Source organism: Saccharomyces eubayanus, chromosome II (assembly GCF_001298625.1).
Source record: "Saccharomyces eubayanus strain FM1318 chromosome II, whole genome shotgun sequence".
Lineage (NCBI taxonomy): Eukaryota > Fungi > Ascomycota > Saccharomycetes > Saccharomycetales > Saccharomycetaceae > Saccharomyces > Saccharomyces eubayanus.
The window spans coordinates 983,853-1,008,753 of record NC_030977.1 but is presented as its reverse complement, the minus strand read 5'-3'; the positions used below and the strand labels follow the sequence as shown (position 1 = coordinate 1,008,753).

At 40.3% G+C, this 24,901-nt stretch overlaps 13 protein-coding genes across 13 annotated transcripts; 5 read left to right on the top strand and 8 right to left on the bottom strand.

The window, feature by feature from the left end:
* Nucleotides 1-22: 22 nt before the first annotated feature.
* On the bottom strand, nucleotides 23-1,921 carry MUS81 (Mus81p; the record flags this gene model as incomplete). Its single annotated transcript, XM_018363793.1, has 1 exon — nucleotides 23-1,921. The coding sequence occupies one exon, from the start codon at nucleotides 1,919-1,921 to the stop codon at nucleotides 23-25; it is 1,899 nt and encodes a 632-aa protein (XP_018223922.1).
* A 333-nt stretch (nucleotides 1,922-2,254) lies between these two features.
* EFT2 (elongation factor 2) lies at nucleotides 2,255-4,783 on the bottom strand (the record flags this gene model as incomplete). Its single annotated transcript, XM_018363792.1, has 1 exon — nucleotides 2,255-4,783. The coding sequence occupies one exon, from the start codon at nucleotides 4,781-4,783 to the stop codon at nucleotides 2,255-2,257; it is 2,529 nt and encodes an 842-aa protein (XP_018223921.1).
* A 1,254-nt stretch (nucleotides 4,784-6,037) lies between these two features.
* On the top strand, nucleotides 6,038-6,868 carry ATO3 (putative ammonium permease ATO3; the record flags this gene model as incomplete). The annotated part of the gene is made up of 1 exon (XM_018363791.1): nucleotides 6,038-6,868. One exon carries the CDS (start codon nucleotides 6,038-6,040, stop codon nucleotides 6,866-6,868), a length of 831 nt encoding a protein of 276 aa, XP_018223920.1.
* Nucleotides 6,869-7,392: 524 nt separating this feature from the next.
* Nucleotides 7,393-8,154, top strand: NKP1 (Nkp1p; the record flags this gene model as incomplete). The annotated part of the gene is made up of 1 exon (XM_018363790.1): nucleotides 7,393-8,154. One exon carries the CDS (start codon nucleotides 7,393-7,395, stop codon nucleotides 8,152-8,154), a length of 762 nt encoding a protein of 253 aa, XP_018223919.1.
* A 142-nt stretch (nucleotides 8,155-8,296) lies between these two features.
* RPP2B (ribosomal protein P2) lies at nucleotides 8,297-8,632 on the bottom strand (the record flags this gene model as incomplete). The annotated part of the gene is made up of 1 exon (XM_018363789.1): nucleotides 8,297-8,632. The coding sequence occupies one exon, from the start codon at nucleotides 8,630-8,632 to the stop codon at nucleotides 8,297-8,299; it is 336 nt and encodes a 111-aa protein (XP_018223918.1).
* Nucleotides 8,633-12,129: 3,497 nt separating this feature from the next.
* ARO10 (phenylpyruvate decarboxylase ARO10) lies at nucleotides 12,130-14,037 on the bottom strand (the record flags this gene model as incomplete). Its single annotated transcript, XM_018363788.1, has 1 exon — nucleotides 12,130-14,037. The coding sequence occupies one exon, from the start codon at nucleotides 14,035-14,037 to the stop codon at nucleotides 12,130-12,132; it is 1,908 nt and encodes a 635-aa protein (XP_018223917.1).
* A 761-nt stretch (nucleotides 14,038-14,798) lies between these two features.
* Nucleotides 14,799-15,038, top strand: SDH6 (Sdh6p; the record flags this gene model as incomplete). Its single annotated transcript, XM_018363787.1, has 1 exon — nucleotides 14,799-15,038. The coding sequence occupies one exon, from the start codon at nucleotides 14,799-14,801 to the stop codon at nucleotides 15,036-15,038; it is 240 nt and encodes a 79-aa protein (XP_018223916.1).
* A 73-nt stretch (nucleotides 15,039-15,111) lies between these two features.
* On the bottom strand, nucleotides 15,112-18,141 carry RGA2 (GTPase-activating protein RGA2; the record flags this gene model as incomplete). The annotated part of the gene is made up of 1 exon (XM_018363786.1): nucleotides 15,112-18,141. The coding sequence occupies one exon, from the start codon at nucleotides 18,139-18,141 to the stop codon at nucleotides 15,112-15,114; it is 3,030 nt and encodes a 1,009-aa protein (XP_018223915.1).
* Nucleotides 18,142-19,387: 1,246 nt separating this feature from the next.
* Nucleotides 19,388-19,693, bottom strand: ATP17 (F1F0 ATP synthase subunit f; the record flags this gene model as incomplete). Its single annotated transcript, XM_018363785.1, has 1 exon — nucleotides 19,388-19,693. One exon carries the CDS (start codon nucleotides 19,691-19,693, stop codon nucleotides 19,388-19,390), a length of 306 nt encoding a protein of 101 aa, XP_018223914.1.
* A 306-nt stretch (nucleotides 19,694-19,999) lies between these two features.
* ARH1 (NADPH-adrenodoxin reductase) lies at nucleotides 20,000-21,481 on the bottom strand (the record flags this gene model as incomplete). Its single annotated transcript, XM_018363784.1, has 1 exon — nucleotides 20,000-21,481. One exon carries the CDS (start codon nucleotides 21,479-21,481, stop codon nucleotides 20,000-20,002), a length of 1,482 nt encoding a protein of 493 aa, XP_018223913.1.
* Nucleotides 21,482-21,790: 309 nt separating this feature from the next.
* On the top strand, nucleotides 21,791-23,161 carry BCS1 (bifunctional AAA family ATPase chaperone/translocase BCS1; the record flags this gene model as incomplete). The annotated part of the gene is made up of 1 exon (XM_018363783.1): nucleotides 21,791-23,161. The coding sequence occupies one exon, from the start codon at nucleotides 21,791-21,793 to the stop codon at nucleotides 23,159-23,161; it is 1,371 nt and encodes a 456-aa protein (XP_018223912.1).
* A 139-nt stretch (nucleotides 23,162-23,300) lies between these two features.
* Nucleotides 23,301-23,609, bottom strand: WIP1 (Wip1p; the record flags this gene model as incomplete). The annotated part of the gene is made up of 1 exon (XM_018363782.1): nucleotides 23,301-23,609. One exon carries the CDS (start codon nucleotides 23,607-23,609, stop codon nucleotides 23,301-23,303), a length of 309 nt encoding a protein of 102 aa, XP_018223911.1.
* Nucleotides 23,610-23,897: 288 nt separating this feature from the next.
* On the top strand, nucleotides 23,898-24,824 carry PHO92 (mRNA-binding phosphate metabolism regulator; the record flags this gene model as incomplete). The annotated part of the gene is made up of 1 exon (XM_018363781.1): nucleotides 23,898-24,824. One exon carries the CDS (start codon nucleotides 23,898-23,900, stop codon nucleotides 24,822-24,824), a length of 927 nt encoding a protein of 308 aa, XP_018223910.1.
* Between the last annotated feature and the right edge of the window lie 77 nt (nucleotides 24,825-24,901).

Sequence of the window (24,901 nt, the reverse complement as noted above, 5' to 3'; positions counted from 1 at the left end):
GACTGGTGGTACTTCAGGTTGATTACATTTTACCAAAGGTGTCGTATATTTTTTCTGAAAGGCCTTTAGTTATTTTCTTTGCGCCTGGTGCATCTCCTAGGTTATTGAACATTAGTAATCTTGCCTCTTCTTCCGAAGCGCATGTTTTATAAGCCATCAGAATTTTATTCAGCGTAGGAAATATTTCTTGAATGGCTACCGCTTTCTCTAAAGATATGCCTTTAACAAGCATCAAAACATGAATAGTCAACTCACCGACAGTCTTCAAATCTCCCTTCCCCATCATTTCTTGAAAGCATTCAAGATTGTGGCAACATTCAATGCTACCCTTCCTTTCAAATTCTTCACGAAATTGTAACAAAATTCTTTTATAATCATCTTGGCTGTTTAGGTCGTTTGGAAATATCACCACGAGATCTTTTTGAGAATAGTGATGAGATATGACAGTATGCAATGCATGTATTTTTTCCACAGTTTCGTCAGAATTGCAAGTTCTTATCATGGAAAATTTGTAGTATACTAAAATGAGCCAAAGAGCGGTTTTCAGTGCTTCATTCATGTTCCCAATGTTTCCACTCATGGTTTCTTCAATAAGGTAATACTTGTGATTGCAACCAGATTTTTCTAACCTATTTTTTTGTTCCATAAATCTGTTATCCCTTATACTTAGCGCTAAGTCGTCTAGCCTTTTCCTTTCAACTATCGTATCAAGCACACATTGCAATCCGGTATTCTTATTCTTGGCAACCCATATAATATCACCTAAGGCCAGCTGCCTTATCTCCGACTTCATCCCTTTTCGTTCAAACGCTCTTGAAAAGAACTCACGATCAGATTGCGATTTTATTTCTCTATGGTCAATAATTGGGAAAATTTCAAAATCACCGTTATTCCACAACTCATAACTCACTTGATTATATCTTCTCCTGACATTTTTATTTTTACGTTTCAACAGAGTGCTGGAAATTGGCTGGTTACCGAAGACCTCTTTTGATACATGAGGGGATAAATCGGATTGAGTACGCAGCCTTTGGTTTTTAAGCAAACCTTTCTGTGGCCTTTGCGGCGTGCTTAGATCTTGAAAAGTAATGTCTAACATGGATGAGGTGTCATTCATGTGATTGATCTCTTCTTCCTTACTATTTTCACCACGGAGGTCACTCAAATTTGCCGTGAATTCGCTGGTTTCGTTTCTAATTGCAGAATGCTCATCGGTCTCACAACTTTCTTTTGGGAACGAGATTCTATCTGCTATCTTTAAGCTCTTTGTTAATTGTATACCTTCTTCTGTGAGTGAATACTTTTTCGGCCTACCTTCTTCGAGAACTAAAGAATGTTTTTTGAGAGAGCTGATGGATGACCAAGCGCCATAAAATTCCTTTGTAGAAAAGTTAGGGGTCATGCAGTGTTCGCTATACTTTCCCGCAAGCTCGACGATTTGCTCTTTACTAACACCTCGACTTATGGCCTTTAGCTCAAGCAGGGAAAGAAGAATAGCGTAGCCTCCAGATCTCTTTTTGGGTATGTATTTTCTGACTCTTTTCTTCTTAGCACCCCCCTCTTCATTATCTTCATCCTTGTTGTTTTCGCTCAAATTTTCTATACTGCGTAAGACTGTTGTAGTTCTCTTAGATGGTCTAGTAGTAGCCATTTTCGTCGAGGCCTGCAGCTCCGGAGGAGGGATTCCCTGTGCCTTACAGTATTCTCGCAACTTGGAATCCAATCTCTTAATGATTGTATTGCCAATCCCCTTCACTTTCTTGAGATCCATGGGATTATAAAATGTACCTTCGGTATCTTGGAGATTTCTCCTTGCTTTGTCATAAGCTATTTTCAGCTGTTCTTGTTTAGGGCTTACTCCATCGACCAGCTCCTGTAACCACTCAACATACAGATCCTTTAAGTTTGATGGGAGCTCCATGCTTCTTCCGCGCCAGGGTGTGACTTCGATATTAGATCAGTGTCTTTGATCAAGCTGTATTTGACGCTTATTTTTAAAGGGCATCTCACTAATTGCAAAAAGAAAAAGAATGATTACGCGTCTTAGCCAAACAGCGAGAAAAATCATAATAGTAACTATTATACAAAGAGGCAAATATTTAATATGGAAATATGATTAAATATGAAAATAACACTATAGATAGTAAGTATACGTGGGAATAAACTACAAAAAAGTCAAAAGAAAGGCAAAAGGATGCCTTAAACATTACGACAAAACAGAAAAACTAAATAATTAAAAAATTGTTTAATTTTCTTACAATTTGTCGTAATATTCTTGCCAGCCTGGAACTTCTTCCTTCATACCGTGTCTCTTACGAGCAGCAAGAACAATTTCACCAGCCTTGGAGGTTGGGTCCAATGGGTCGGAACCCAAAGTGGCCCAATGGTCGAAGACCATTTGTGGGAAAGCTTGACCACCAGTGGCTTGTCTCAATTCACCAGTGAAACCGAAAGATTCGTTGACTGGCAAGTAAGCCTTGACGGTAAACAATGGAGTACCTGGTCTTTGTTCTTCAGAGACGACTTGACCTCTCTTCTTGTTTAAGACGGAGTAGATACCACCGACAGCTTGTTCTGGACATTGAATTTCGACCAAGAAAACTGGTTCTTGAATCTTTGGTTCAGCCAACAAGAAACCGGCGTAGGTAGCTCTTCTCATGGTTGGGATGATTTGACCACCACCTCTGTGGATGGCATCGGCATGTAAGGTGACATCCAAGATGTTAACTCTGACGGATCTCATTTCTTCACCGAAAATTGGACCTTCCTTGGTAGCCCATTGGAAAGCAGCAACAACGGAATCCTTGATTTCGTGCAAGTATTGGACAGCCTTAGTTTGGTCGACAACCAAATTTGGACCGTTACCGTCTGGACCGAAACACCAGATCTTTCTGGCGTCAGTGACGTCCCAGCCGAATTCATCAGCCATGACTCTAGCTCTGGCCTTGAAATCATCTCTTGGGTTGATGACACCGTTTTCGATAGCCAAAGAAACTTCTTCTTCGATTGGTTCAGCCTTCAAGTAAATTCTGTTATGCTTGTTTGGAGACTTGGACAAAGCGGTTTGGGAAGATTCGGTTTCGACAGTTTCTCTGTAAGCGACGACTGGTGGAGAAATCTTCAATGGAACACCGGCGTGGTCTTGTTCCAAATCTTGCAAACAAATTTCCAAATGTAATTCACCGGTACCAGCAACGATATGTTCACCGGATTCGGACATGTAAGTCAAGACACATGGATCGGACTTGGACAATCTCTTCAAACCTTCGACCAATTTTGGCAAGTCGTTGGCGTTCTTAACTTCGACAGCGACTTGCACAACTGGAGAGACGGAGAATTTCATGACCTTCATGTTGTGAGAGGTTTCGTTGGTGGTCAAAGTACCGGTCTTCAACAAAAATTGATCGATACCGACTAAACCGATAATGTTACCGGCTGGACAGTCATCGATTGGTTCGACGAATCTACCCATCATCAAAACAACTCTTTGGATGGCCTTGATGAACAAATCGTCCTTCTTACCTGGAACGTAGTTTGGACCTTGGATTCTGACCTTTTGACCGGACTTAACAGTACCGGCAAAAACTCTACCGAAAGCGTAGAATCTACCCTTATCAGAGGTTGGCACCATCTTGGAGACGTACAACATCAAGTCAGCCTTTGGATCACAGTTCTTGATGGCAATACAACTGGCATCGTCAGCTGGACCTTCGTATAATTGTTCGGCTCTGTAAGCTTGAGCAGTGACTGGAGATGGCAAGTGTAAGATGATCATTTCCAACAAAGCGTCAGCAGCTGGCAAGAACTTTCTCATAACAACCTTCAATAAGGCCTTACCTTCCAAGTCCTTTTCGTCACCCTTCAAGATGATTTCCAACTTTTCTAGCAAGACTGGAATTTCTTCCTTCTTGAAGTTCATGATGGCAGTGAATAATCTGAAGATTGGGTCCAAGATGAACATGTTGAAAGCTCTTTCCAATGGCTTACCATCGGCATCAGTGTCCTTGTTGGTCCACTTCTTGGTCTTTGGGTTGAAGAAAGAGTCACCCCACAATCTTTCCATCATCTTGGATTGATCGACACCGAACTTCTTGGCGTATCTGGTGGCGAATTGACGGATGGTGAAAGCCCAACCGTGCAAACCGGAACCGAAGGCAACGGTACCCTTGGCTGGGTAGACTTGGACGTCACCCAAAATTTCATCGGCGTAGGTGGAGACGATGACGTTGACGGATTCAACAGTTCTGGCAAAAGTTTGGTATAAATCTTCCTTGGAAACTTGCAATTCCAACAAAGCTCTGTCAACCTTGTTGATAACAACAACAGGCTTAATTCTTTCACCCAAGGCTTGTCTCAAAACGGTTTCGGTTTGAACACAGACACCTTCGATGGTGTCGACGACAACCAAAGCACCATCGGTGACACGCAAAGCGGCAGTGACTTCAGAGGAGAAATCGACGTGACCTGGGGAATCGATCAAGTTGATCAAGAAGGAGTTACCGTCGGTCTTTTGCTTGATTTCCTTGACATCTTCGTCGGACATTTCAGAGTATAAGGAGATGGCAGTGGAYTTGATAGTGATACCTCTTTCTTGTTCATCCTTTCTGGTATCGGTGAAACGAGCTTCACCGGCCTTAGCAGCGGAAATGATACCGGCTCTTTGGACCAAGGAATCGGTCAAAGTGGACTTACCATGATCGACGTGAGCAATAACGGACATGTTACGCACATTGGTAACTTTGTCCATTAAAGAACGCATTTGGTCAACAGTGAAAGCAACCATCTTGCAATTATAATGTAGTTTGTGTTAGTGGTCTGAGAGTCTGACTACTATTCTCTAAAAGGGCAATTGCGAAATACAAGAGAAATATGTGTATATTCTAAGACATCAAGAATATATAAAAGAGAAGAAGAAGCCAAAAAAAAATCAAATTTCAAGAGAAAAGAAAATTTTTTTTTTATTTTAAATTTTTTCTGCTTCCTCTTTTTCCCACCAAGAACCTCCTGCACTACAATACCTGGAGAGACCAAACCAAAAACCATACGTGGAAGGCAGCGCAGGGAGATCTAAGAATATGAGGAAGCCAAGGGAGTGAGCAAAACGAGTTCTTTTTTTTTTCTTAGGTGCGTCTGTGTAGCCCTCAGCACGCATACCGTTCCAGCGCTTTCACACCATTGTGTGTTCTGTTCTCAAAGATCGCTTTCCACGGACAGGACACAGAACGGTTTTCATCAAATTCCCTTTCCCTTATGTAACTATAACAAGCCGCCCATAACTATCGGAGCCGGACGGACATGCGCACTACGTCAGGGAAAAAAGAACTCTGCTCTCGCACATTCTCCCTTTTTGTATAACAACACCACCGCCGCATGCTCCCCAATAACAGAAACAAATTACAGTCCCGTGCTCTCCTCAGCCACTAGCCATTTAGCCGCCGCCCCTCCTCCCCTTTCTTCCCTTCCCGTCCCTTCCCGTCCCTTCCCTTCCCCTCTCTCATTGCCGCACCACCGGCTCTTGGACGACTCCAACCGCGGAAGGCGCGTCCTCCGGTTTTTACCTCCCTCGCCCATTGTGTCCTGAACAAAAGACGCCAGCGAAAAACCGGACCGTCCCGCCGTTAGTCCAGCAAAGACCAGGCCGCTCGGAAGGTTCTCACAGTGTAGTGTGCGCTGCTCCAACTTGGCACGCGGCAGAACATGGTCTACTGCAACGCTGAATGGAAACATCGTTTTTGTACTATGCTTTTTCTGTTGTCTTTTTGTTTTTTTTTTCTTGGGGAACTGTTCAGGGCCTAATGGAGAAAGCCCAGGCAGGATCTGAAAATTTTAACGCTATTCACGATGACCTAAGTTTGATGGGAAAAAAAAAAACCGTGACTCTTGAATGATATTTAAATAAATCAACTTTTCGGACTATTTAGATGCTGCTCATCGGACGGCTTGTCTTGAGTATTTAGTTTCGAGTTAGTCTTGTCTTGTAAAGAACTCCATCATACATAGCTACATTCATACACTTCCATAACAAGAGCTAAAAAAAATGACATCGATTGCTTCCTCACCACAAGATTTAGAAAAGGGTGTAAACACCATCGAGAACATCGAAACGCTGCCCCAGCAGGGCTCCATCGCAGGCGTCTCGCAGGGCCTGCCCAACATCCAAGAAATTTACTCCGATAGGGACTTCATCACACTGGGATCGTCCACGTATAGACGTAGGGACCTTTTGAACGCCCTGGACAGAGATGATGTTTCAGAGGAGCGCTGCGCGAGACAGGCGCCTCCTCATCAGTTTGCCAACCCAGTTCCTCTCGGTCTGGCCTCCTTCTCTCTGTCCGCTTTGGTTTTATCTTTGATCAATGCCAACGTCCGCGGTGTCACCGACGGCAAATGGGCGCTTAGTCTGTTTTTGTTCTTTGGTGGTGCCATTGAACTGTTTGCCGGGTTATTGTGTTTTGTCATTGGAGACACGTACGCAATGACAGTGTTCAGTTCTTTCGGCGGGTTCTGGATTTGCTACGGTTACGGACTAACGGACACGGACAACCTGGTAAGCGGCTACACGGATCCCGCGATGCTGAACAACGTCATCGGGTTCTTCCTTGCGGGCTGGACCGTGTTCACCTTTTTGATGCTGATGTGCACTTTGAAAAGTACTTGGGGGTTGTTCTTGCTGCTGACCTTTTTGGACATAACCTTCCTGCTACTGTGTATCGGCACCTTTATCGATAACAACAACCTCAAGATGGCCGGCGGTTATTTCGGCATCTTGAGTAGTTGCTGTGGTTGGTACTCGTTATACTGTTCCGTGGTGAGCCCATCCAACTCGTATCTGGCCTTCAAGGCACACACAATGCCCAACGCTCCTTAAGAAGAATGGGAACGAAGCTGAGAATTTATAAAAAATAATTAATAATGATAACATTAACGAATTTTTCTATTTTTTTTTTCAAAGAAAGTTTTTATAAAAGATATATATACTACTTTGTTTAATGGTTATTTCGCGAAGCTTTTAAGAAGGAATTTCTCTTTCAACGTTGTGAAGGCCAATGTTTGGTTTAATTTGCTGCTGAGGCGGCTGTCTACATATATTATGCTTAGATACTTTTTTTTAGTAAACTTCTCACCTAAACATAAAAAAAAGAGAAGAGAAAAAACATATACAATAAGTAGATCAGTGTTTTAGCCTTATAGTTCTAAATTGAAGACAGATTTTTTTAACCCGTTAATGTAAAGGGCCCTCGGGGCTCAAGGTCACTTTCACTTTCACTTTCTCTTTCATTTTATCTTGCCGCTGCACTTGTAGCCTCTTTCTTTGCACATACCACCAAATGCAATAACGCGTCTTGAACAAAAGAGGTAAATCTTCATGCGAGGAAAGGCTTCTGGCAGAAGATGACGGAGGCCACACACAAACAAGAAGAGAACTGTCCAATGACTGATACATATAACACCATATCGAGATTCATAGATGAAGAGTTGTCCGCCTTCTTGTCCAGTGATGACTACCTAATGGACGATTTCTTAGGTGAGATACCGAATGAGGTAACTAGGCTGCTAAAGGCTGAAGTAATCGAAAAAAGAAAGGATGCCTTAAGTAGAGGCAAACAAGACGTACTCACTAAAGAGATATACGATAACGAATCGGAATTGAGGATCAGACAAACACAACAGGTAATGGATCTGATCGGCGATATACCGAAGTATTCCCTTGGAAGTGAGTTAAGAAGCAGAGTCGGCAGTGAGCCGCAAAGCACGTCGATTGCAACATTAATTGAAGACGTGTTAAAACTACCACAGATGGAAGTGGCCACCGAAGGAGAACTAGAAGCAGAGACGGAAAATGACCTCAAGATCCTCAATGAGTATAGTAATTTAAGAAGGGATTTGATTTTGAGATGCCAAGCCATCCAAGTAGGCGAAAGCACACTGTCCGAAATCGTGACCCAAGCAAGCTCGATAGACTCTTTAGTCAACTCTATCAAGGAAACCACAGACGATGACGATGTTAGCGAATATTTCGCCACTTATAATGGGAAACTAGTGGCTGCATTGGAAGAGATGAAACTACTACTGGAGGAGGCCATCAAGACATTTGACACTTCCCCAGAAAAGATACAGAAAATAAAAGACATCTTGGTCGATTTAAAGAAGTAATACTATTTTCAATTAATTGTCTATATAGATTCGTATACAGTAACTAATTATTTTATAAATCACAATGGAATCAAAAGTTAATATTCAATTTGGTAAAAGAATGAAGGTAATAAAAGAAAAATATCCTTAATAATTAAATTCTTTAATCGAATAAACCGAAACCCATGTCATCATCAGATTCTTCCTTAGCTTCTTCTTCCTTTTCTTCTTCAGCAGCATCACCACCGGCAGCGGCACCGGAAGCACCGGCAGCGGCACCAGCAGAAGCACCACCAGCTGGGACAGAAGCGAACTTCTTTTGACCTTCAGCGATGATTTCTTCCAAAGAACCCTTACCTTCCAAAGAGGACAACAATTCGTTGATTCTGGCTTCATCGACTTCAGCACCGACAGATTCGACGACGGATTTGATGTCAGCGGCGGATGGGGCAGCGTTACCACCTTGAACCAATAATAAGTAAGCAGCTAAGTATTTCATTTCTGTTGTTATAGATATTACTTTCTAAATTTGAAATAATCAGTTTAAGCGGTAATGAATGCGCGGACTATTCCTTAAAGATCTTTCAGTGATAAGAAGATTGTAAATTGGTTAAAATAATAGTTAAAGGTAGAGAGACTAGATACCATCTCTTAAATGAAAAATTTCAAATACCAAGAAAATTTGGAAAAAGAGAAAATCGATACGATTTTTTGCTTGGTAACTTTACACGGACCGTACTGAATAGTTCGCGCGGCCTGCGAAATACTCAGAATGGTCACATGACCGTGGGGCATAATAACATGATACATCGCAAGAACCTCATCAATTTCTTCCTTAATAAAGTGATCTCCGATACAGCTGAGATTGTTGTTGGTGCCAAGGGGTGTTACTACGCGGGCAATAATCAATGTATCTTTTGTAGCTGTTCCTTTTAGCACTACGGCGCTACCTACGAGCAGCTGCAATAGACATGCGTCAATGACTGCACGTCCATGGCGCATCTATATATATCACAAGCCTCTCTCGCTAGATCATCACACATGCGTATAGCCTTTGGGAAAAAGGTACTCGTTACCGGGGACATCACCTTTAATTTCCTGCCTTCGCAAGTAGCACCGCACGCCTTGATTCCTTCCAAAAAAATTACTTAGCAAAAGAGATGATTACTACGATAATATATTTCTAAAAGCCAAGGGAGACGTACAATGTCAAATCCATTTCAAAATATAGGGTATGTACTCTAACAACGCAGGATTTTATACACAAATGATAAACTAACAGTGATTATTTTGTCTTGCTTCCCAAAAAAACTCTTCATTGGTTTTTGTTTCAGCTGTTTATCCCTAAAAATATAGCTAAGCTGTGTTACACATAAGCCGGTGAAGAGAAAAGGACGACAACCATGCATTTTTAACAGTAAAAACCTGCTTTACATTTCTGCAGCAGGTATTGCATCCATTTACATAGTCAAGACCATAGTGAAGACCAGAAGAGACGCCAAATTTACACCACAAGCTCGGGGAAAGAACGGGGAATTGAAGGAACGTGATTATTATGATAATTTGGCGCAGGTGAAGCCGGGATTCCCCCTACCCAAACAAGCCAATAACAACGCTGACGGCTCTGAGGACCACGGGTTGGTGAGAAAGAGTAAATATGAAGGTAGTGGACTTAGTGCGGCAACAAGGAAAAGAGGCGATAAATTAGGGTTTCTAGATAGAAGAGGAAACGAATAGTACTTTTTGTTATTCTGTTTCTTCTTTTATTGATGTATAACTATCTATATCTTTCTGTATATATTCCTGTGCATTGTAAATAATCGTTTTTAAATACAACAAAAGTTTTCGAGTAAAACTAAATCATATTCAGAGGGCTCTACAGATATATCCTATCACAATCCATGCGATAGTAGAATTTTAAATAATATATATATCAATCACCATCAGCTTATAAATACATTCTTATTGATTTAAATTTTGGGGGACTAGTACATATTAAAAACAGAGATGAAAAATAAAAATATTAAACTAAACTAACAAAACAATGAAAACCGATCATTTCTTTTCAAAGTAGTCAGCCATTTCCTTATCCAAATCCTCTAGACTCTTTTTGGCTGGTCTTTCTCTCTTTTGCTTGTTTTGAGTTTTGACCATAGCAGCCTTTCTGTTTGGACCCCTCTTAACAGGTCTTGGAGCATTTCCACTCTTTTGGGGCATAGCCTTGATTCTGTCAGCTAAACTCCTGGATGGACGTTGGTTTGGATCAACAATTAGGTTTAGTCTTAATCTAGATCTACCACCATCAATTGGAGAACCGTTGAATCTTTCAACTGCTCTTCTGGCCAAGTCGCCATTTTTGAATGTAATGTTAGCCATACCAGTAGATTGGCCTCTTTCGTTATAACTCAGTAGTACTCTTTGAACGCCACCGACTTGGGATGCAAAAAATTCCTATAAAAAAAAAAAAGTTAGTCACATATCCTAATGATATAAGTTCAACAAAGGAAAAGGACATGACACAAATAATCAAGGCGCACAAGAATGACAAAAAATATTAAGAATACCATAGCATTGCGTGATCCGGTGCTCAAACACACAAATACACATCCCAGGGGCTGTTCTTCAATCGGTTTCATTAGGTGCTTCAAATCAATGTTTCGCAGCGGTTCGCAATGCAATGCCACCACATCAAAAAAGGCAAGCAATACATGCGAATTTCTTAATAATTGATAAAAGAAATGCTTCACATATTAGTTTTTGTATCTTCAGAAAAAAATCTCGCCATCGATAACTTAAGTTACTCCCTCTTGAAAGAAAACAAAATTAATTGGTCCTTCTAAACTTTAGTGTTGAACGATGGAGGTTTATTACTAATGCGAACGAACTATCACGGTCAACGGACACTTACCCATCTATGATACAATATAGATTGATCGATTGACAGATAGATAAATTGATTTGAGCAAACCCAGCCAATAAGAACACCACCCTTTTCCGCACAAACAGACGTTTCCATTCTTGCAGCTCATATTGGGCTATTGAGAAATAGGATAGCTTGTTTACCAAAATGGTACTCTTTCAATATTTTTTCTCTTTTCCACCGGAAAAGTTCTTGGTTTTTTCTTTCTCTCCTTGACCAGAAAAAGAAATGCTCTTGATTAAAAGCATGCGCCATGTCCTTCCTCACGAAGACTCTTCTCGTATCCACACGAGACGATGCGAGCAACTAAATAAATAGCTCTTGCATTTCATGTATTAACATACTCTTACAGCATCTTGCTTGATGTCCCTTGGCAAACCTTCGACGTTAACCTTAACCTCTCTAGAGGTATCTAAAAGCTTGGCAACTCTAGCGACAGCGTTTGGAGGAGGCCTCACATTCTTTCTGATAGGACCATTTCTGTTTGGAATGTTCCTGCGCTGGGTGTTGACTTGCTTGCCGACTCTTTTTGGGCCGTTGCCACGGGTACCACCGACACGGGCTCTGTTGCCTCCTGGTCTACTGGAGCCAATAATTTCGTCTAAGGACTTATCTAAGTTAGCGGACATTTTGCTGATGTAGGTATTTTTGTTTCTGATTCGTAAAAATTCAAATAGAATGAGGGAGATTCTATATCTATTTGTCTTCAACGATTTACAAGTATATAACAAATTGAAGCACTTAACCAAAAAGAAAGAATTCTGCATAAACGCGAAAGAAAGTGCACACGAAGAATTGGAAAAAAACGGAAAAATACGGCGGCCTTTTATACTTCTTCAAGTGGAAAGTTGTAAGCCGTGGAAAAACAACACCTTGCCGCGCCCCTGCGTCGCCACGAAAAAAGCGCAGGAATAGGACGGGATAAAAAAAACGAAATGAAATTAATACTAATAGTACGTAAAGATTAATATAGGTGTTTCAATTTTTTGTATACATGATCGGATAATGAATTTTTTATATAGGATGAACGGAATGATCCATAGCTGAGATGTTTTGCTGTTAGAAGCTGCACCTTCTTATTTCTTGTTTCTTTTAAGTGCAGCCGCTTCAACCATGCACTTTAGTTGTTCTGGGAAGTCTAAGACGCCCAGTTTGACTTCTAGGAGTTCTATCCGGTCTCTTGCGCTTGAGTTCTTTAAATCCTTCAATTTCAGTGCTAACTTGGAGGTGGATTCAATAATCGTGTTGTTAGTGTATTTTCCGTCGAAGTCTCCAAAGGCTTCAAATAGTTTTGTCCATTTCCAAGACATAATGTCGTTATAAGACCTGGTAGGACCCATGATAGCTCTTTCAATAGTGTAGCCATTATTGTTCCAAATGACAATTTCAATTGGAATGTGGAATTTCAAAATAGTACTCAACTCCTGAATTGTCATTTGTGCAGCGCCGTCACCTTCAAACAATATCAGTCTTGGTTTATATCCCTCATTTATGTTACCGCCGTTTATGTGTGCGTTTGGATGGTCTTGCATGGCAATCCCCACACCTAGCGCCGCAGGTAAAGCCATACCGATGGAAAGGAAAAACCCCTGCGATATGTATTTTAACTGAGTAGGAAAGGCAAAATCTCGAACAGAAAATTGAAATGAACCAGTCTCACAAACAACAACATCACCTGGGTTTAAAAATTTAGGAATGACTTTTTGTAAGTGGACTTGTGTGATGTCAGTTGATTGATCACTAGTTGGGTCTTCTAGTTTCATAGTTTCATTTGTATATGGGATTACACTAGGGTCATATTGCAAAGAAAGTTTGGAAACATCAATATGTTGATATAGCTCCTGTAATACAGGTGCAAAATTGACGCCTTCAAATATCTGTTCTTCGCCATATCTAGTGTCAACAAACCGAATATAGTTGGGATGGAATTGAATGATTTTTGCATTGGGTTTATAAGTAAAAGAATAGTGTCCATTATTAATTTCATTAATGTCAACACCAAAGTGCAAGATCAAGTCACAGGACTCGAAATGTTCATAAACCTGCTTCAAACCTTCCTTACCGTTGTACTGCCCCATATACGATGGGTTTGTCTCATCAATTACGGATTTTCCCATAACGGTGGAAAAATTCCAGATTTTACTGGCGTAAATAAGCTTATTTAGGATATCACTCACTCCATATCTATCGGTTAACACGTCTCCAAGGATTGCAGGTGTTTTACTGGAGTACATCCAAGTAGTAATCATGTCGATGATGCTGAACAAATGAGTTTCTGATGGGATGGTTATACAATCTTGTTGAGATATATGTGGAACACTAATCAAATTATCAAGCCTTACTGACATATCCGGAAAATCTGCAGGGACAAAAACATAACCAGGTTTAGAATATCGATAGATGTCACGGATCACAGCATCGACTTGATCGCATGCAGTTTCAATATCTTCCAAGTAAGCTACCGAACAGGCAACGTTATCCTTAACCATGTCATGATACACTTTATGATTAGGCCCTTTGAAGTTCGAATCATGTAATCGTGGGACCAAATGATGCAGATTACGTTCCCTAAAATTATCGGAACGCGAATCCGTCGACTTGGCTACACCGACGATATGTAAGACTTTGACGTTTTCAGCAAACGAACCGGCTATACCATTCAGGGCGCTTAATTCGCCTACACCATACGTGGTGATTAAACAGCCAATCTTATTAGAATAGCGGGAGTACCCGTCAGCAGCATAGGCAGCATTTAATTCGTTGCAGGTACCGACCCATTTCAAACCGTCTTCTTCAACGGAGGGGGCATAGAGGTATTCTAATAAAGATAGGTTGAAATCACCAGGAACGCCAAAAACGGATTTCGTACCGATGGAAAATAGCCTTCTAAATATGTACTCACCGAAAGGAATTGTTGCTGATTGATTGAAAACAACATGTGGCTCGTCTTGGTCCATAAACGTGTCAATCGTAACAGGTGCCATGCTTAAATGAGATGCGTGTGTTTTTGTTATCTTATTTTTCACCAAACTTTACTAAATACGGCTCAGCTTGTATTGAGGCTCAAGTTGAGAGTGCTGCTCAGTATAGTTACAGTTTGTTTATTTATGCTAATTCTATTTATAACAACTACGAGAACGAATATAGAGAACAACAATTATCAGCCATGAACTATCGCCGAAATTGTTGTGCAAAGAAGCCGAGTTTATATCTTAAACTTTACTCAACACAATAAATCAAATCAAAATATCCCCCGATAGAGACTGCCACTAACCGATTACCGTCACTTACCGAAGACGTCAGACCTCCGCCGCACAAAACTGCAGCGGAATATGCAGCTGTCTCCCTGGCAGGCTTGCCGGGCTCGGCAAATGGCGGCTATACACGGTTACCTTTTTTTGCCGACTCTTACCGACACATTGGGGAAGTAGCAGTCAACTAATGGTTTCAGGTCGACTCGTTCACGGAAAATTAAGGAAGAACAAAGCACTCAACCTATACGAGGCAACCGGAGATCAACCTTAGCCTTTCATTCTTATTAAGGTGCTGCAGGAAACAAGCGCTTCCCTTGGCCTGCCTTTTTTTACCGTGGTTTTCGCGTGACAAACCAAAACGAACGTTAACAGAATCTGCTAGCGTCAATTTGGTATAACCAAAAAAAAAAAAGGGATTCATCTAGGTTGTCTTGAAGAAAACCCAAGTAGCTTGAAAGCATAAGATCGGAAAGAAACTTAGAACCGAGAGCATGCCTAAGAGACTGAGCGGGTTGCAGAAAGAAGTTTTACATCTCTACAGAGTTTCTATAAGGACGGCGCATACGAAGCCAAAGGAAAATCAAATAAATTTCATGAATTATATTCATGAAGAGTTTGGCAAGTATAGAGATCTACCAAGAAAGGACTTCACCACTATTGAACACTTGTTAAGGGTTGGAAATAAGAAAGTAGCCACGTTTTCGCATCCTGAACTAACAAACATGCATTGAGCTATGACGTACCCTTTTTTTTTGTTTAAATTCCAGTTTATTTGTTTATTTAATTTTTATGAATTTATCTATATCATGCCAATGTAAATATGTCTCTATAGTTTCCTAGTATAAATTCCACAATATAATTTCTCTCCTTCATATCAACGATATCTTTTTCGCCGTCAAGGTCGTGGATTAGACTTGGTGCAAAGACCAACGACAAATTATGTAAATTCATCAAGTTCCACTCGCTGTACCTTTGAACTTTGTTGATATGTGTTGCCAGTACCTTCAACACCTCATAATGTTCCAGGGGTAAACTTTTCAGAATTTCGTTTAGGTTCCTAACAACTGTGTCATATATCGACGATTTCTGTGAAGATTCGGCGGGCCCATTCTTGCTCAATGGTAGTCTTTCGACGAGTTGATTACTTCTTACCAAATCTACCAAAGAATCATATATGGAAAARGGTAGAACAGGATCTGGTAATTTTCTCAAGTACCGTTTTAATACGCTAGCCACCGCGTGTACGTCTTGATGCAGTAAATTATTCAATTTGGAACTCACCTTATCAGTATGCAATGGAGTATTCTGGGCAAATTCCTTCTCAATATCCTCAATTAGAGTTTGCGACCCGGATTTCCTGTATAAACCCTCCATATTTAGTCCTACATCGTCTGCTTCGATGTATTTTATGCAGCATTTGATGATCATTGGAACGGTACATTTCTCAAATGCACATCTGGCTACCAATGTTGACCCATATAAATGCGATCCATCATATACTATGTCCGATTTCTTCGGGCTTGGTGACGGTGATAGTTTGCTTGGTGATTGTAACCCGTCATGTGCTCGAATCAGTCTGGGCGTTGATATTTCTTTCTGTGCAATGCTTGTCCCTCCACTGAAAGATGAATTTGGTGAATGCTGAGGGTCTAATTCTTCTGATTGGTGGTCTTTGCTACCACTGGAAAAGAGTTTCCAGAATCGTGGTTTCGGGCTAGCATTGGATATGCTTCCCTTCCTGTCTATATTTGCGCTTGGCGATTTTACAATTATCGTTGTTCCATTGTTTGACTTTTGTTCCAGGGACTCCTTAGATGATACTGACTGCTTATCCTTTTCCCTTGTTAAGTAAACAACATCATTTGACAGTCTTTCTTTCATCTGTTTTAAGCTTTCCACATCTTGTAATAATTTTTTTTTTGTCCCTTCTAACTCCCTCACATCTGATTTCAACTTTCTTAAAGTTAACTCGGTCACGTAATAATCCCTTTCCAAACTAGTGGTTTGTTCATCGGTAGCATCCACGTTTGTGGAGTCATCTTCCAACAACGTGTTCGTAGATCGAGACGTCTGTAAACTAGAAGATCTGTGATGTGCGGAATCAGAAGATATCGATGGCCTATTGAACAACGGTGTTGATTCCAGAGGTGGAGTGCGAAACATTGCTATATGATGCCCCGAACTTGCGCTGGGGTATGAGCCATTTATACGTCTGTTAGCCACTAAATCGTTAGGAACTTGTTTTTTGGGTATACCACCAAGACTACTTTGCGCCTTTTTATGGCTGGAATCTGCTGCAATAGGTTTCTCATTTTGTGCTACTGATTTGTATACTGTACTATCACTTTGACCTCGTGACACAGGGATTTTCTTTATTTTCGATTTTCTTGCACTAGTAGTATGGGCAGAAGAGACACCCCAACCCGAATGTGTGTCTGATTCCTGTACTGGAGTGGTATTGTGAGGATGCTTTGGATCCAATATTTCCGACGTTTTACTTTTCAGGTTGTGAACAAAAGTTTTTGATTTTAAAGAAAAAGATCTTGATAGTTTCTTGTTTGCAGGGGGGGCTATCTTGTTGTGAGACTGTGAATTGTCTGTTGTTTGAGGCCTGCTGAAATTTCCACTATTAGATACACGCAGTGTCGATGAAGATGCGGATGGCTTTATTTCTAATGTACTCGACCTCGCAAGCGAGGAAACTTGGTTCGTAGGTTTGGAAGTTTGCGTATTTTGAAATGACCTGTTGCTTTCTTTATAAACATTCGGTAAACTCAATGCTAACCCATGAAACTGATCAAGGTCTTCCTCCGCTTGCACAGCCATGGGGCTATTCAAAGGACTCGTTATTTTCTCATTGCTATTCCTGGGTGTACTGATTACAACATCATTCTCTTTATTATCTGTGCCATCTCTATCAACTTCCTCCTTATCATAAATTGAAACAAATCTGTTCGCGTTGGAATTTGAATTTGGAGTCTTGGGTTCCTTGACTATTATAGAATCCTTATTAGGTTTGTGAGGCTGCAATAATCTATAACTCACATTCCCCGCAATTCTGCTGATGTAATCCTCATTATCCGTCAAACTCTGTTCCTCAATACTGTTACTGTCATGTTCCAAAGTCGAATTCAGTATATCGTCTATTGAAATTGTTCTTGCATGAGATGACTTTTCTTGCTTGTCATTACTATCGTCATTATCATTATCGTTGGAGGAGGAGAAAGTATCGTCTGTTTCCTGTGAAACTAAAACTTGTGGAGTGACTTGTTTTCCCTCATTCGAGCCTGTAGTATTTTCATGAACCACAAAGTCATTGGCACTAATAGACGGTTTATCATTGTCTCTCGTCGGTGATAAAGGTCTGTTTGCAGACCTTTGCGGAAGTGCTATTGGAATATTGTCTCTAAAAGAATCTCTTGTTTGCTTTCCCAACAATAGGTTTTTCTTTCTTATCAACTTGTCGTGACAATCCATACAACATAATCCTCGCTTGGTCTTTGCGTATTTTAGATTCTTTATATGTTTGTCACATTTACAGCACTTAAAACAATTTGCACAATAGGGTTCATTGGATGAGGGCAATATAATTGCCGTATCGTCAATTTTGTTGCCACAGCTTGTACATTTATCAGAACAATCATAGCATATTAAAGTGCCTGTATCCAAAACTAAAAAGTCCGAGTCTGCATTTAGTTGTTTATCGCATTTATAACAGGTAAAACATCGGTCATGCCATTTCTTGTTTTCTAATTCGTACACTTGGCTAGATGCAATTGATTTGTCGCACCTAACACAGGAAGCCGATTGATTAATGGTAGAGTCTGCTGACATAACTTTTTCATCAAAATCTCCCTGGTATAAAGATGTTGAGTTGTACTTTTGTGGATTTGAGACGATGCACTTGATAATCGAAAGAAAGTGAAGCGTCAAGTACACACAACCAGGCCTTACTCAATGAGGGTTCAACTTCTCAAGCTTCTGGGCTAACATTCTCCAAGAAGGCCAGTTTTTCACATCTCGATCTTACTCTATTTACCCGAACGGGAAACTAATTGACGTTGGCTAACCGGCAAAATCAGCGGTTACTGGCACTGCAATTCGAATGAATAGAAAAAACACGGGGGACATAGCCTGGATAACGCATTAATTCTTTGACTAGATAAGAGACACCATATAGATTTATGGGCTGCCGTTATTACGCCTATTCAGAATGACTATAGGCTTCTACTATGGAATTTGGGTGATAATTCTAAAAATAAAGCGCTTTTACCCGGCCGATTAGCGCTCGTGTGAAATGCCGAAAGAACAAACATCTTTACAAGATATTCAATCACGAATAAGATGCCATATTAGTGAGAGAAAGCGGCATTGTATAGCATAGGTAAACAAACAGAGTAATATCAATCAATGTCAGGCAAGGCTCCCACAGAAGGTAGTGTCACCACAGAGTTTCTTTCCGATATCATCGGCAAGACAGTGAACGTCAAGCTTGCTTCGGKTTTGCTTTATAGTGGAAGATTGGAATCCATTGATGGGTTCATGAACGTTGCTCTATCGAGTGCCACTGAACACTACGAAAGCAATGAAAACAAACTCCTGAACAAGTTTAACAATGATGTCTTTTTGAGAGGTACACAGGTCATGTACATCAGTGAACTAAAAATATAAGACCCCCTCTCTGTAATGGCCAGGTGTGTAAGGATGCACATATAAAAGTGCTAACATGGTGCTGCCTCTGCGGGATAAGCATATATATATGTACACATATACATATGTATAGTGGATAGGATCGAACAAATGTATTTATTCTTAATGAATTTTTATGAATATATATGTAAAATTTTGCTTTGTTTCTCTTTTTTCTTTTACTTCCGAAAGAAAAGTAAGCAGGAAGGGTTCTAGAGAGATGAAGTTTCCCTATATACATATGAAAAACACAATGGAAATTTGTTTTAACTCTTGTTTACTCTTTTTTTTTATTACTTGGTCCTAGAAAATATTTGACGGCTGTTTTTAGTTTCTTCTTAGTGTGTTTGGCTTAAAATAAAAGATTTCTACAAATCAAAACGTCATGCCATCAATGCTCTTCACCACCTTTGTGATGTCTCAAATGGAAGTAGTATTCCATTGAGTAACCAAAGGCAATGATTCCCAGAGCAAAGTGCCACAATGGTTTACCGCTAGCGTTATCCCCATTAAAATACTTAGCCTTATATCTACCCAATCTAGAGTCGGCCTTGATTGCTGGTGCTGAACCTTGAGGTAAGGACTTGTAAAAGTGCACAACATTGGCAATACGCCTAGCATTTGGTGCTGAACCGATGTTCTTGGATGACACCACTTTTGGGGGAATTAGTGTAGATACTGCACGTTTAAAAATCATCTTTGTCTTTCTTGGCGTCCACTACCTTCGAGAAAAATCTTTAGAATGGATATCTCTGTAAGCAACTTCAACAATGCCTTTTTTCGTCTTCAAAGATTAATGCTTTTCTTTAAAATGTTAAATGAGGGAGTTGTGAGCATGTTTTTCTTCTTAATATCGATTACTTGAAGTTCCTCGTCCTGTCTCTCCTCCGAACACCACGCGCGGAATACGTTCTGCCAATGAGAAATCCTTGGACGTGATTGGCCCCTTATATTGAAAATCAATTGTGCTACTATTTACATCTATACAAACCGCTAACCTAGTCTAAACTTCTTCTACATTATGCCATAGTTCTTCGAGTGTTAGAAACTTGGATCGAGGCTTGTGTTCCTTTTGGCCCCGAGTCAACTCCTTCTTGTTAATTCTTTCCCAGTCTGCCCATGTAGTATGCTTGATGTTAGAGAGATCAATGGATTTCTCAGAGGATAACGCCCCACTGACAGATAAGTCTTGTATCACTCTGTCACCGACCTCAAAAGCGTCTTGCATCGTCGAGGCAATAACACCCTGGCTCCCTTTGCGAATCCAACCAGACGCGTACAAATGCGGGAAGACTTCGCCAGCAACGGTTAAAACACGACCCTGTTTATTAGCCACATGGTCTCTATCAAAGCGGATAGACAGCTTGGAAAATTCGTGCATTGGGACACCAGCGTACCCTAGCGATGTGATTAGTAAATCCATATCATACGTCAATATATTGTTTGAATCCTTCAAAGGTTTTAAACTGTTATCTTCCTTTAACTGGTTGTTACACAGGGTTAACGACTTGATTACACCACTTTCGTCCTGGTTTATCTCCAAGGGAGTCTTCAGATAATCCAGCTCCCAGAATTTGTTACACCCACTAGTTGGGGGAGGTGCTTTCTTGTAATTTTTCTTCGAACGTTCACCAAACGGTTTGAGATATTCGCTACACATTTCCACTCGTCTATTGAACGCACGATCGGATTTAAATGAATCGAACATATCCTTTTGGAAAAATTTAGAATCAATGCAACCGCGGACACCATACCTTTCCAGTTCCCATAATTCTCTTAATTCTTTATTGGTAAATCTAGAATGCACGAAATCTCTTCTTGCAATTAGTTTAATGTTCTTTACAGGTGCCTTTTTTACCAAATTTAATGCAATAGGTGATATATCCGTATTTTGCCATATTTCGTCAATCTTATTACTGATCAGCACACGCGTGATATCAAGGGCAACATTACCGTTTCCTATAATTCCAACTTTCGAGACTCTACTCCAATCAAAATCGGTAAACCTCTTGTCTTTTGCGAAGTCAGGATGACCGTTATACCAATTAACAAATTCTCTGCTACTGAAGACCCCCTTTGTCCCCTGTTCACCTGGGATATTTAGCTTCTTATCACCTGTACAACCATAACTTAAAACAACAGCATCTTGATTATTTAACAAGGTTTCTAATGTTACTTCTTTCCCAACGGTCACACCACCAACAAAGGAAAGCTTATGCTTTTTGTTAGTGGGTATAGAATACTCTTCTGCGCATGTTGTAAATGTCTCTTCACAATTTTTGACCTCTGGATGATCAGGTGCTACACCATATCTACTTAACCCAAAAGGAACAGGCAGTTTTTCCCAGATTGTAACATCCAGCGGAATTGGCGACTTTTTAAGTAAATGATATGCCGTGTAAAAGCCAGAAGGACCCGATCCGATAATGGATACAGTCTTGCGGTTTATCTGCGAAGAAAGGTACCTTATTTGGGCTGATTTCATCTTTAAAAAAGCAACCACCAAAAAAAAGAAAAAGAGCTAATAGAACAAGCAAATTATAATCAGTTTTAAGTTACGCCAGAAGAGAAAGCTACGATATCTTTTACACTTCTTAGAAACTATAACATGCAATCCTTTCTATCAATATTAAATTGTTACTTATTTCAGTTGGGTTACCCTTAATGAGGATATGAATGAAAATATCAATGTAAATACTTTACATAAAGGATTTTTCACTATTTATGCGTGTATTGCTGTAGAAGTGCTGAGAGAAGATTTTGAAATGAAGATGAAGTGCTCCCTCAATCAACTATGTCGGATACGCCGGTTGATATACCAAATGATAAGCAGGCTGTCTCAGAGCTGAGCGGTGCCGTTACTTCCTCAGCGAGTAAAACTGATACTAATACAGTCCGGGGTAAACTTTCACAGCTAGTTGGCGATGCTATGTCAAGCAATCCATATTTCGCTGCAGGTGGTGGGCTAATGATTCTCGGTACGGGATTGGCTGTGGCGAGGTCAGGTATAATAAAAGCCAGCAGAGTGGCGTATCGACAAATGATTGTTGATTTAGAAATTCATTCTAAGGACAAATCATATGCCTGGTTCCTTACTTGGATGGCCAAGCATCCTCAAAGGGTGTCTAGACATTTGTCTGTGAGGACAAACTTTATACAACATGACAATGGATCAGTCAGCACAAAATTTTCGTTGGTCCCAGGTCCAGGTAATCATTGGATTCGTTATAAGGGTGCCTTTATCTTGATCAAAAGAGAAAGGTCTGCTAAGATGATAGATATCGCAAATGGATCACCATTCGAGACCGTGACTTTGACTACGTTATACAGAGATAAGCACTTATTTGATGACATTTTAAATGAGGCCAAAGACATAGCTTTAAAGACCACGGAAGGAAAAACTGTTATTTACACTTCGTTTGGCCCTGAATGGAGGAAATTTGGTCAACCAAAGGCCAAAAGGTTGCTGCCTTCCGTGGTCTTGGATAGTGGTGTCAAAGAGGGTATTCTCGATGACGTTTATGACTTTATGAAAAATGGGAAATGGTATTCCGATAGAGGCATTCCATACCGCAGAGGCTATCTACTGTATGGTCCACCCGGATCAGGTAAGACGAGCTTCATCCAAGCTTTAGCTGGTGAGTTGGACTACAACATTTGCATTCTAAATCTTTCCGAAAATAACTTAACGGATGACAGATTAAATCATTTGATGAACAATATGCCAGAAAGAAGTATACTCCTATTGGAAGATATTGATGCAGCATTCAATAAGAGAAGCCAAAGTGGCGAAGAGGGGTTCCATTCGAGTGTCACATTTAGTGGTTTATTAAATGCCTTGGATGGTGTAACATCGTCCGAAGAAACGATTACGTTCATGACTACCAACCACCCAGAGAAGCTAGATGCAGCCATAATGAGACCGGGCCGTATTGACTACAAAGTGTATGTTGGTAATGCAACACCTTACCAAGTGGAGAAAATGTTTATGAAATTTTACCCCGGCGAAACGGAGATATGCAAGAAGTTTGTAGAGAGTATTACAACGTTGGATATCACTGTAAGCACCGCACAATTGCAAGGACTATTCGTCATGAATAAGGATGCACCTGAAGATGCAGTGAAAATGGTTACCAGCTTACGAAATTCTAATCGTATTTTTTAGGCATCTCATCACATACCGTGTATATAATATTAAATCAAAAGTTGTTCTTATTTTTCTTGTCTATAAAAATCGGAGTTACCGAGCAGTACGAAGAATAGAATATATAATAATAATAACGAAGGTTAGCGTTTTTCGTTCGTTAACGATCTAAGAAAGCCTGCGTGGCGGCTTCAACATGATAAGGGTACACTTCCCTTAAACCTTCTGCTACAGCCCTTGCCTTAGCATCCAAAAGGATTTTTCTCAAAATGGCCTGAAATCCACATGCCAACAGTAGTTTGTTGTTATGATCTTGGCCTGGCTCTTCGTCCCCGTTCTGATGCTGAAGAATATCTTCCAGCCTGTTTTCCTCTCCGCCTAGACTCAGTTGCTGCAGCAAATAGTTGGCCAATGCTTCCGTATCCATTAAGACCCTTAAAAACCCTTCACTACTGTGCTCTGTCTTCATATAAGATGTAGAAGCCTTTGTTTAGAGTAAACAGGAATAAATATACTCGACGGGGCTACCCGTTCTGTCTGATATCATCTTTCACGTATAGGGTCGGCGGCTAAGTTAGAGTACGCCTTTGTGATATATATATATAATACACACGTAGAATGAACTACCTCTACCTTGAAACTCTTTTCGTTGGCTATAAATGCAGAGAGGATATCTAAAGCTAATTGTGTTCCGTCACTCTGGGAAAGAATATTGCATATACGGTAACAGGGGTGTGAACTTTTTTTATTTTAAGAAATGAATCAAATTTGGTCTACGGGGCCCTCAAATTTTTACTATAATTCGGAATGGAAAGAAAACAGAAAGTCCAACAGAACAATTGAAGACTCTTTAAAGGAGCTGGATGGGTTGATTCATTCTTTGGAGAGGACTCACATAGAAGTACAGACGAATCCAAAGGTAAAGAAAAGCGCAATAGTCGCAAATGACGTTGATACAAAAGAAAATAATGCAGAAATTTCCAATAGAAACTACACGTATCAGAATATTGGCATCCCACTGGCAAGACCAAACCTGAACCAGTCCTTTTCTTCTTCTGGGGCGGTTGGTCAATCTGGTAAGAGTAAAATGAATGAGAACTACTATACAGAGTATTTGTCTAAACCAAGGTCTTTTCAGCAAATAACCAAGGAGCAAGCTTATAATGAGTTTAACAAAAGAAAGAGTTCTGCCATTGTTCCCCCTTGGTTGAATATTCCGGAAAACTCAAAATTCTTTGTTATAAAGTCCTCATCTTTGAAACATGTTAAGAGATCATTCTACAACGGAATTTGGTCGTCTACCCATTTCGGTAACAAACGGTTATCTGAAGCGTACAAGACATTGAAATCTGGAGCCAAGATCTTTTTGTTTTTTTCGATCAATACATCGGGAAGATTTTGTGGTGTTGCTGAAATGATATCAGACTTGAGAATGGACTTGGATACCAGCATTTGGGAGGATGAACAAAAGTATGGTAAGGCATTCAAAGTTAGATGGGTAATTGTACGTGATGTTAATAACAGATCGTTAAAGAGGTTTTTGATACCATCAAACGAGATGAAACCAATAACTCATTCCAGAGATACCCAAGAAATTCCACATTCGATTGGTATTTCGATGATTAACTTATTTAAAATGCAAGATTCAGATATTTTTTCCTTCTTGGACGAAACGTATGAATAGACCCTTATTAACCAATGTGACTTGTATCTTCATTCATCTTTTGTCTTTCTTGTCCTTTAATTATCATTATTATTATT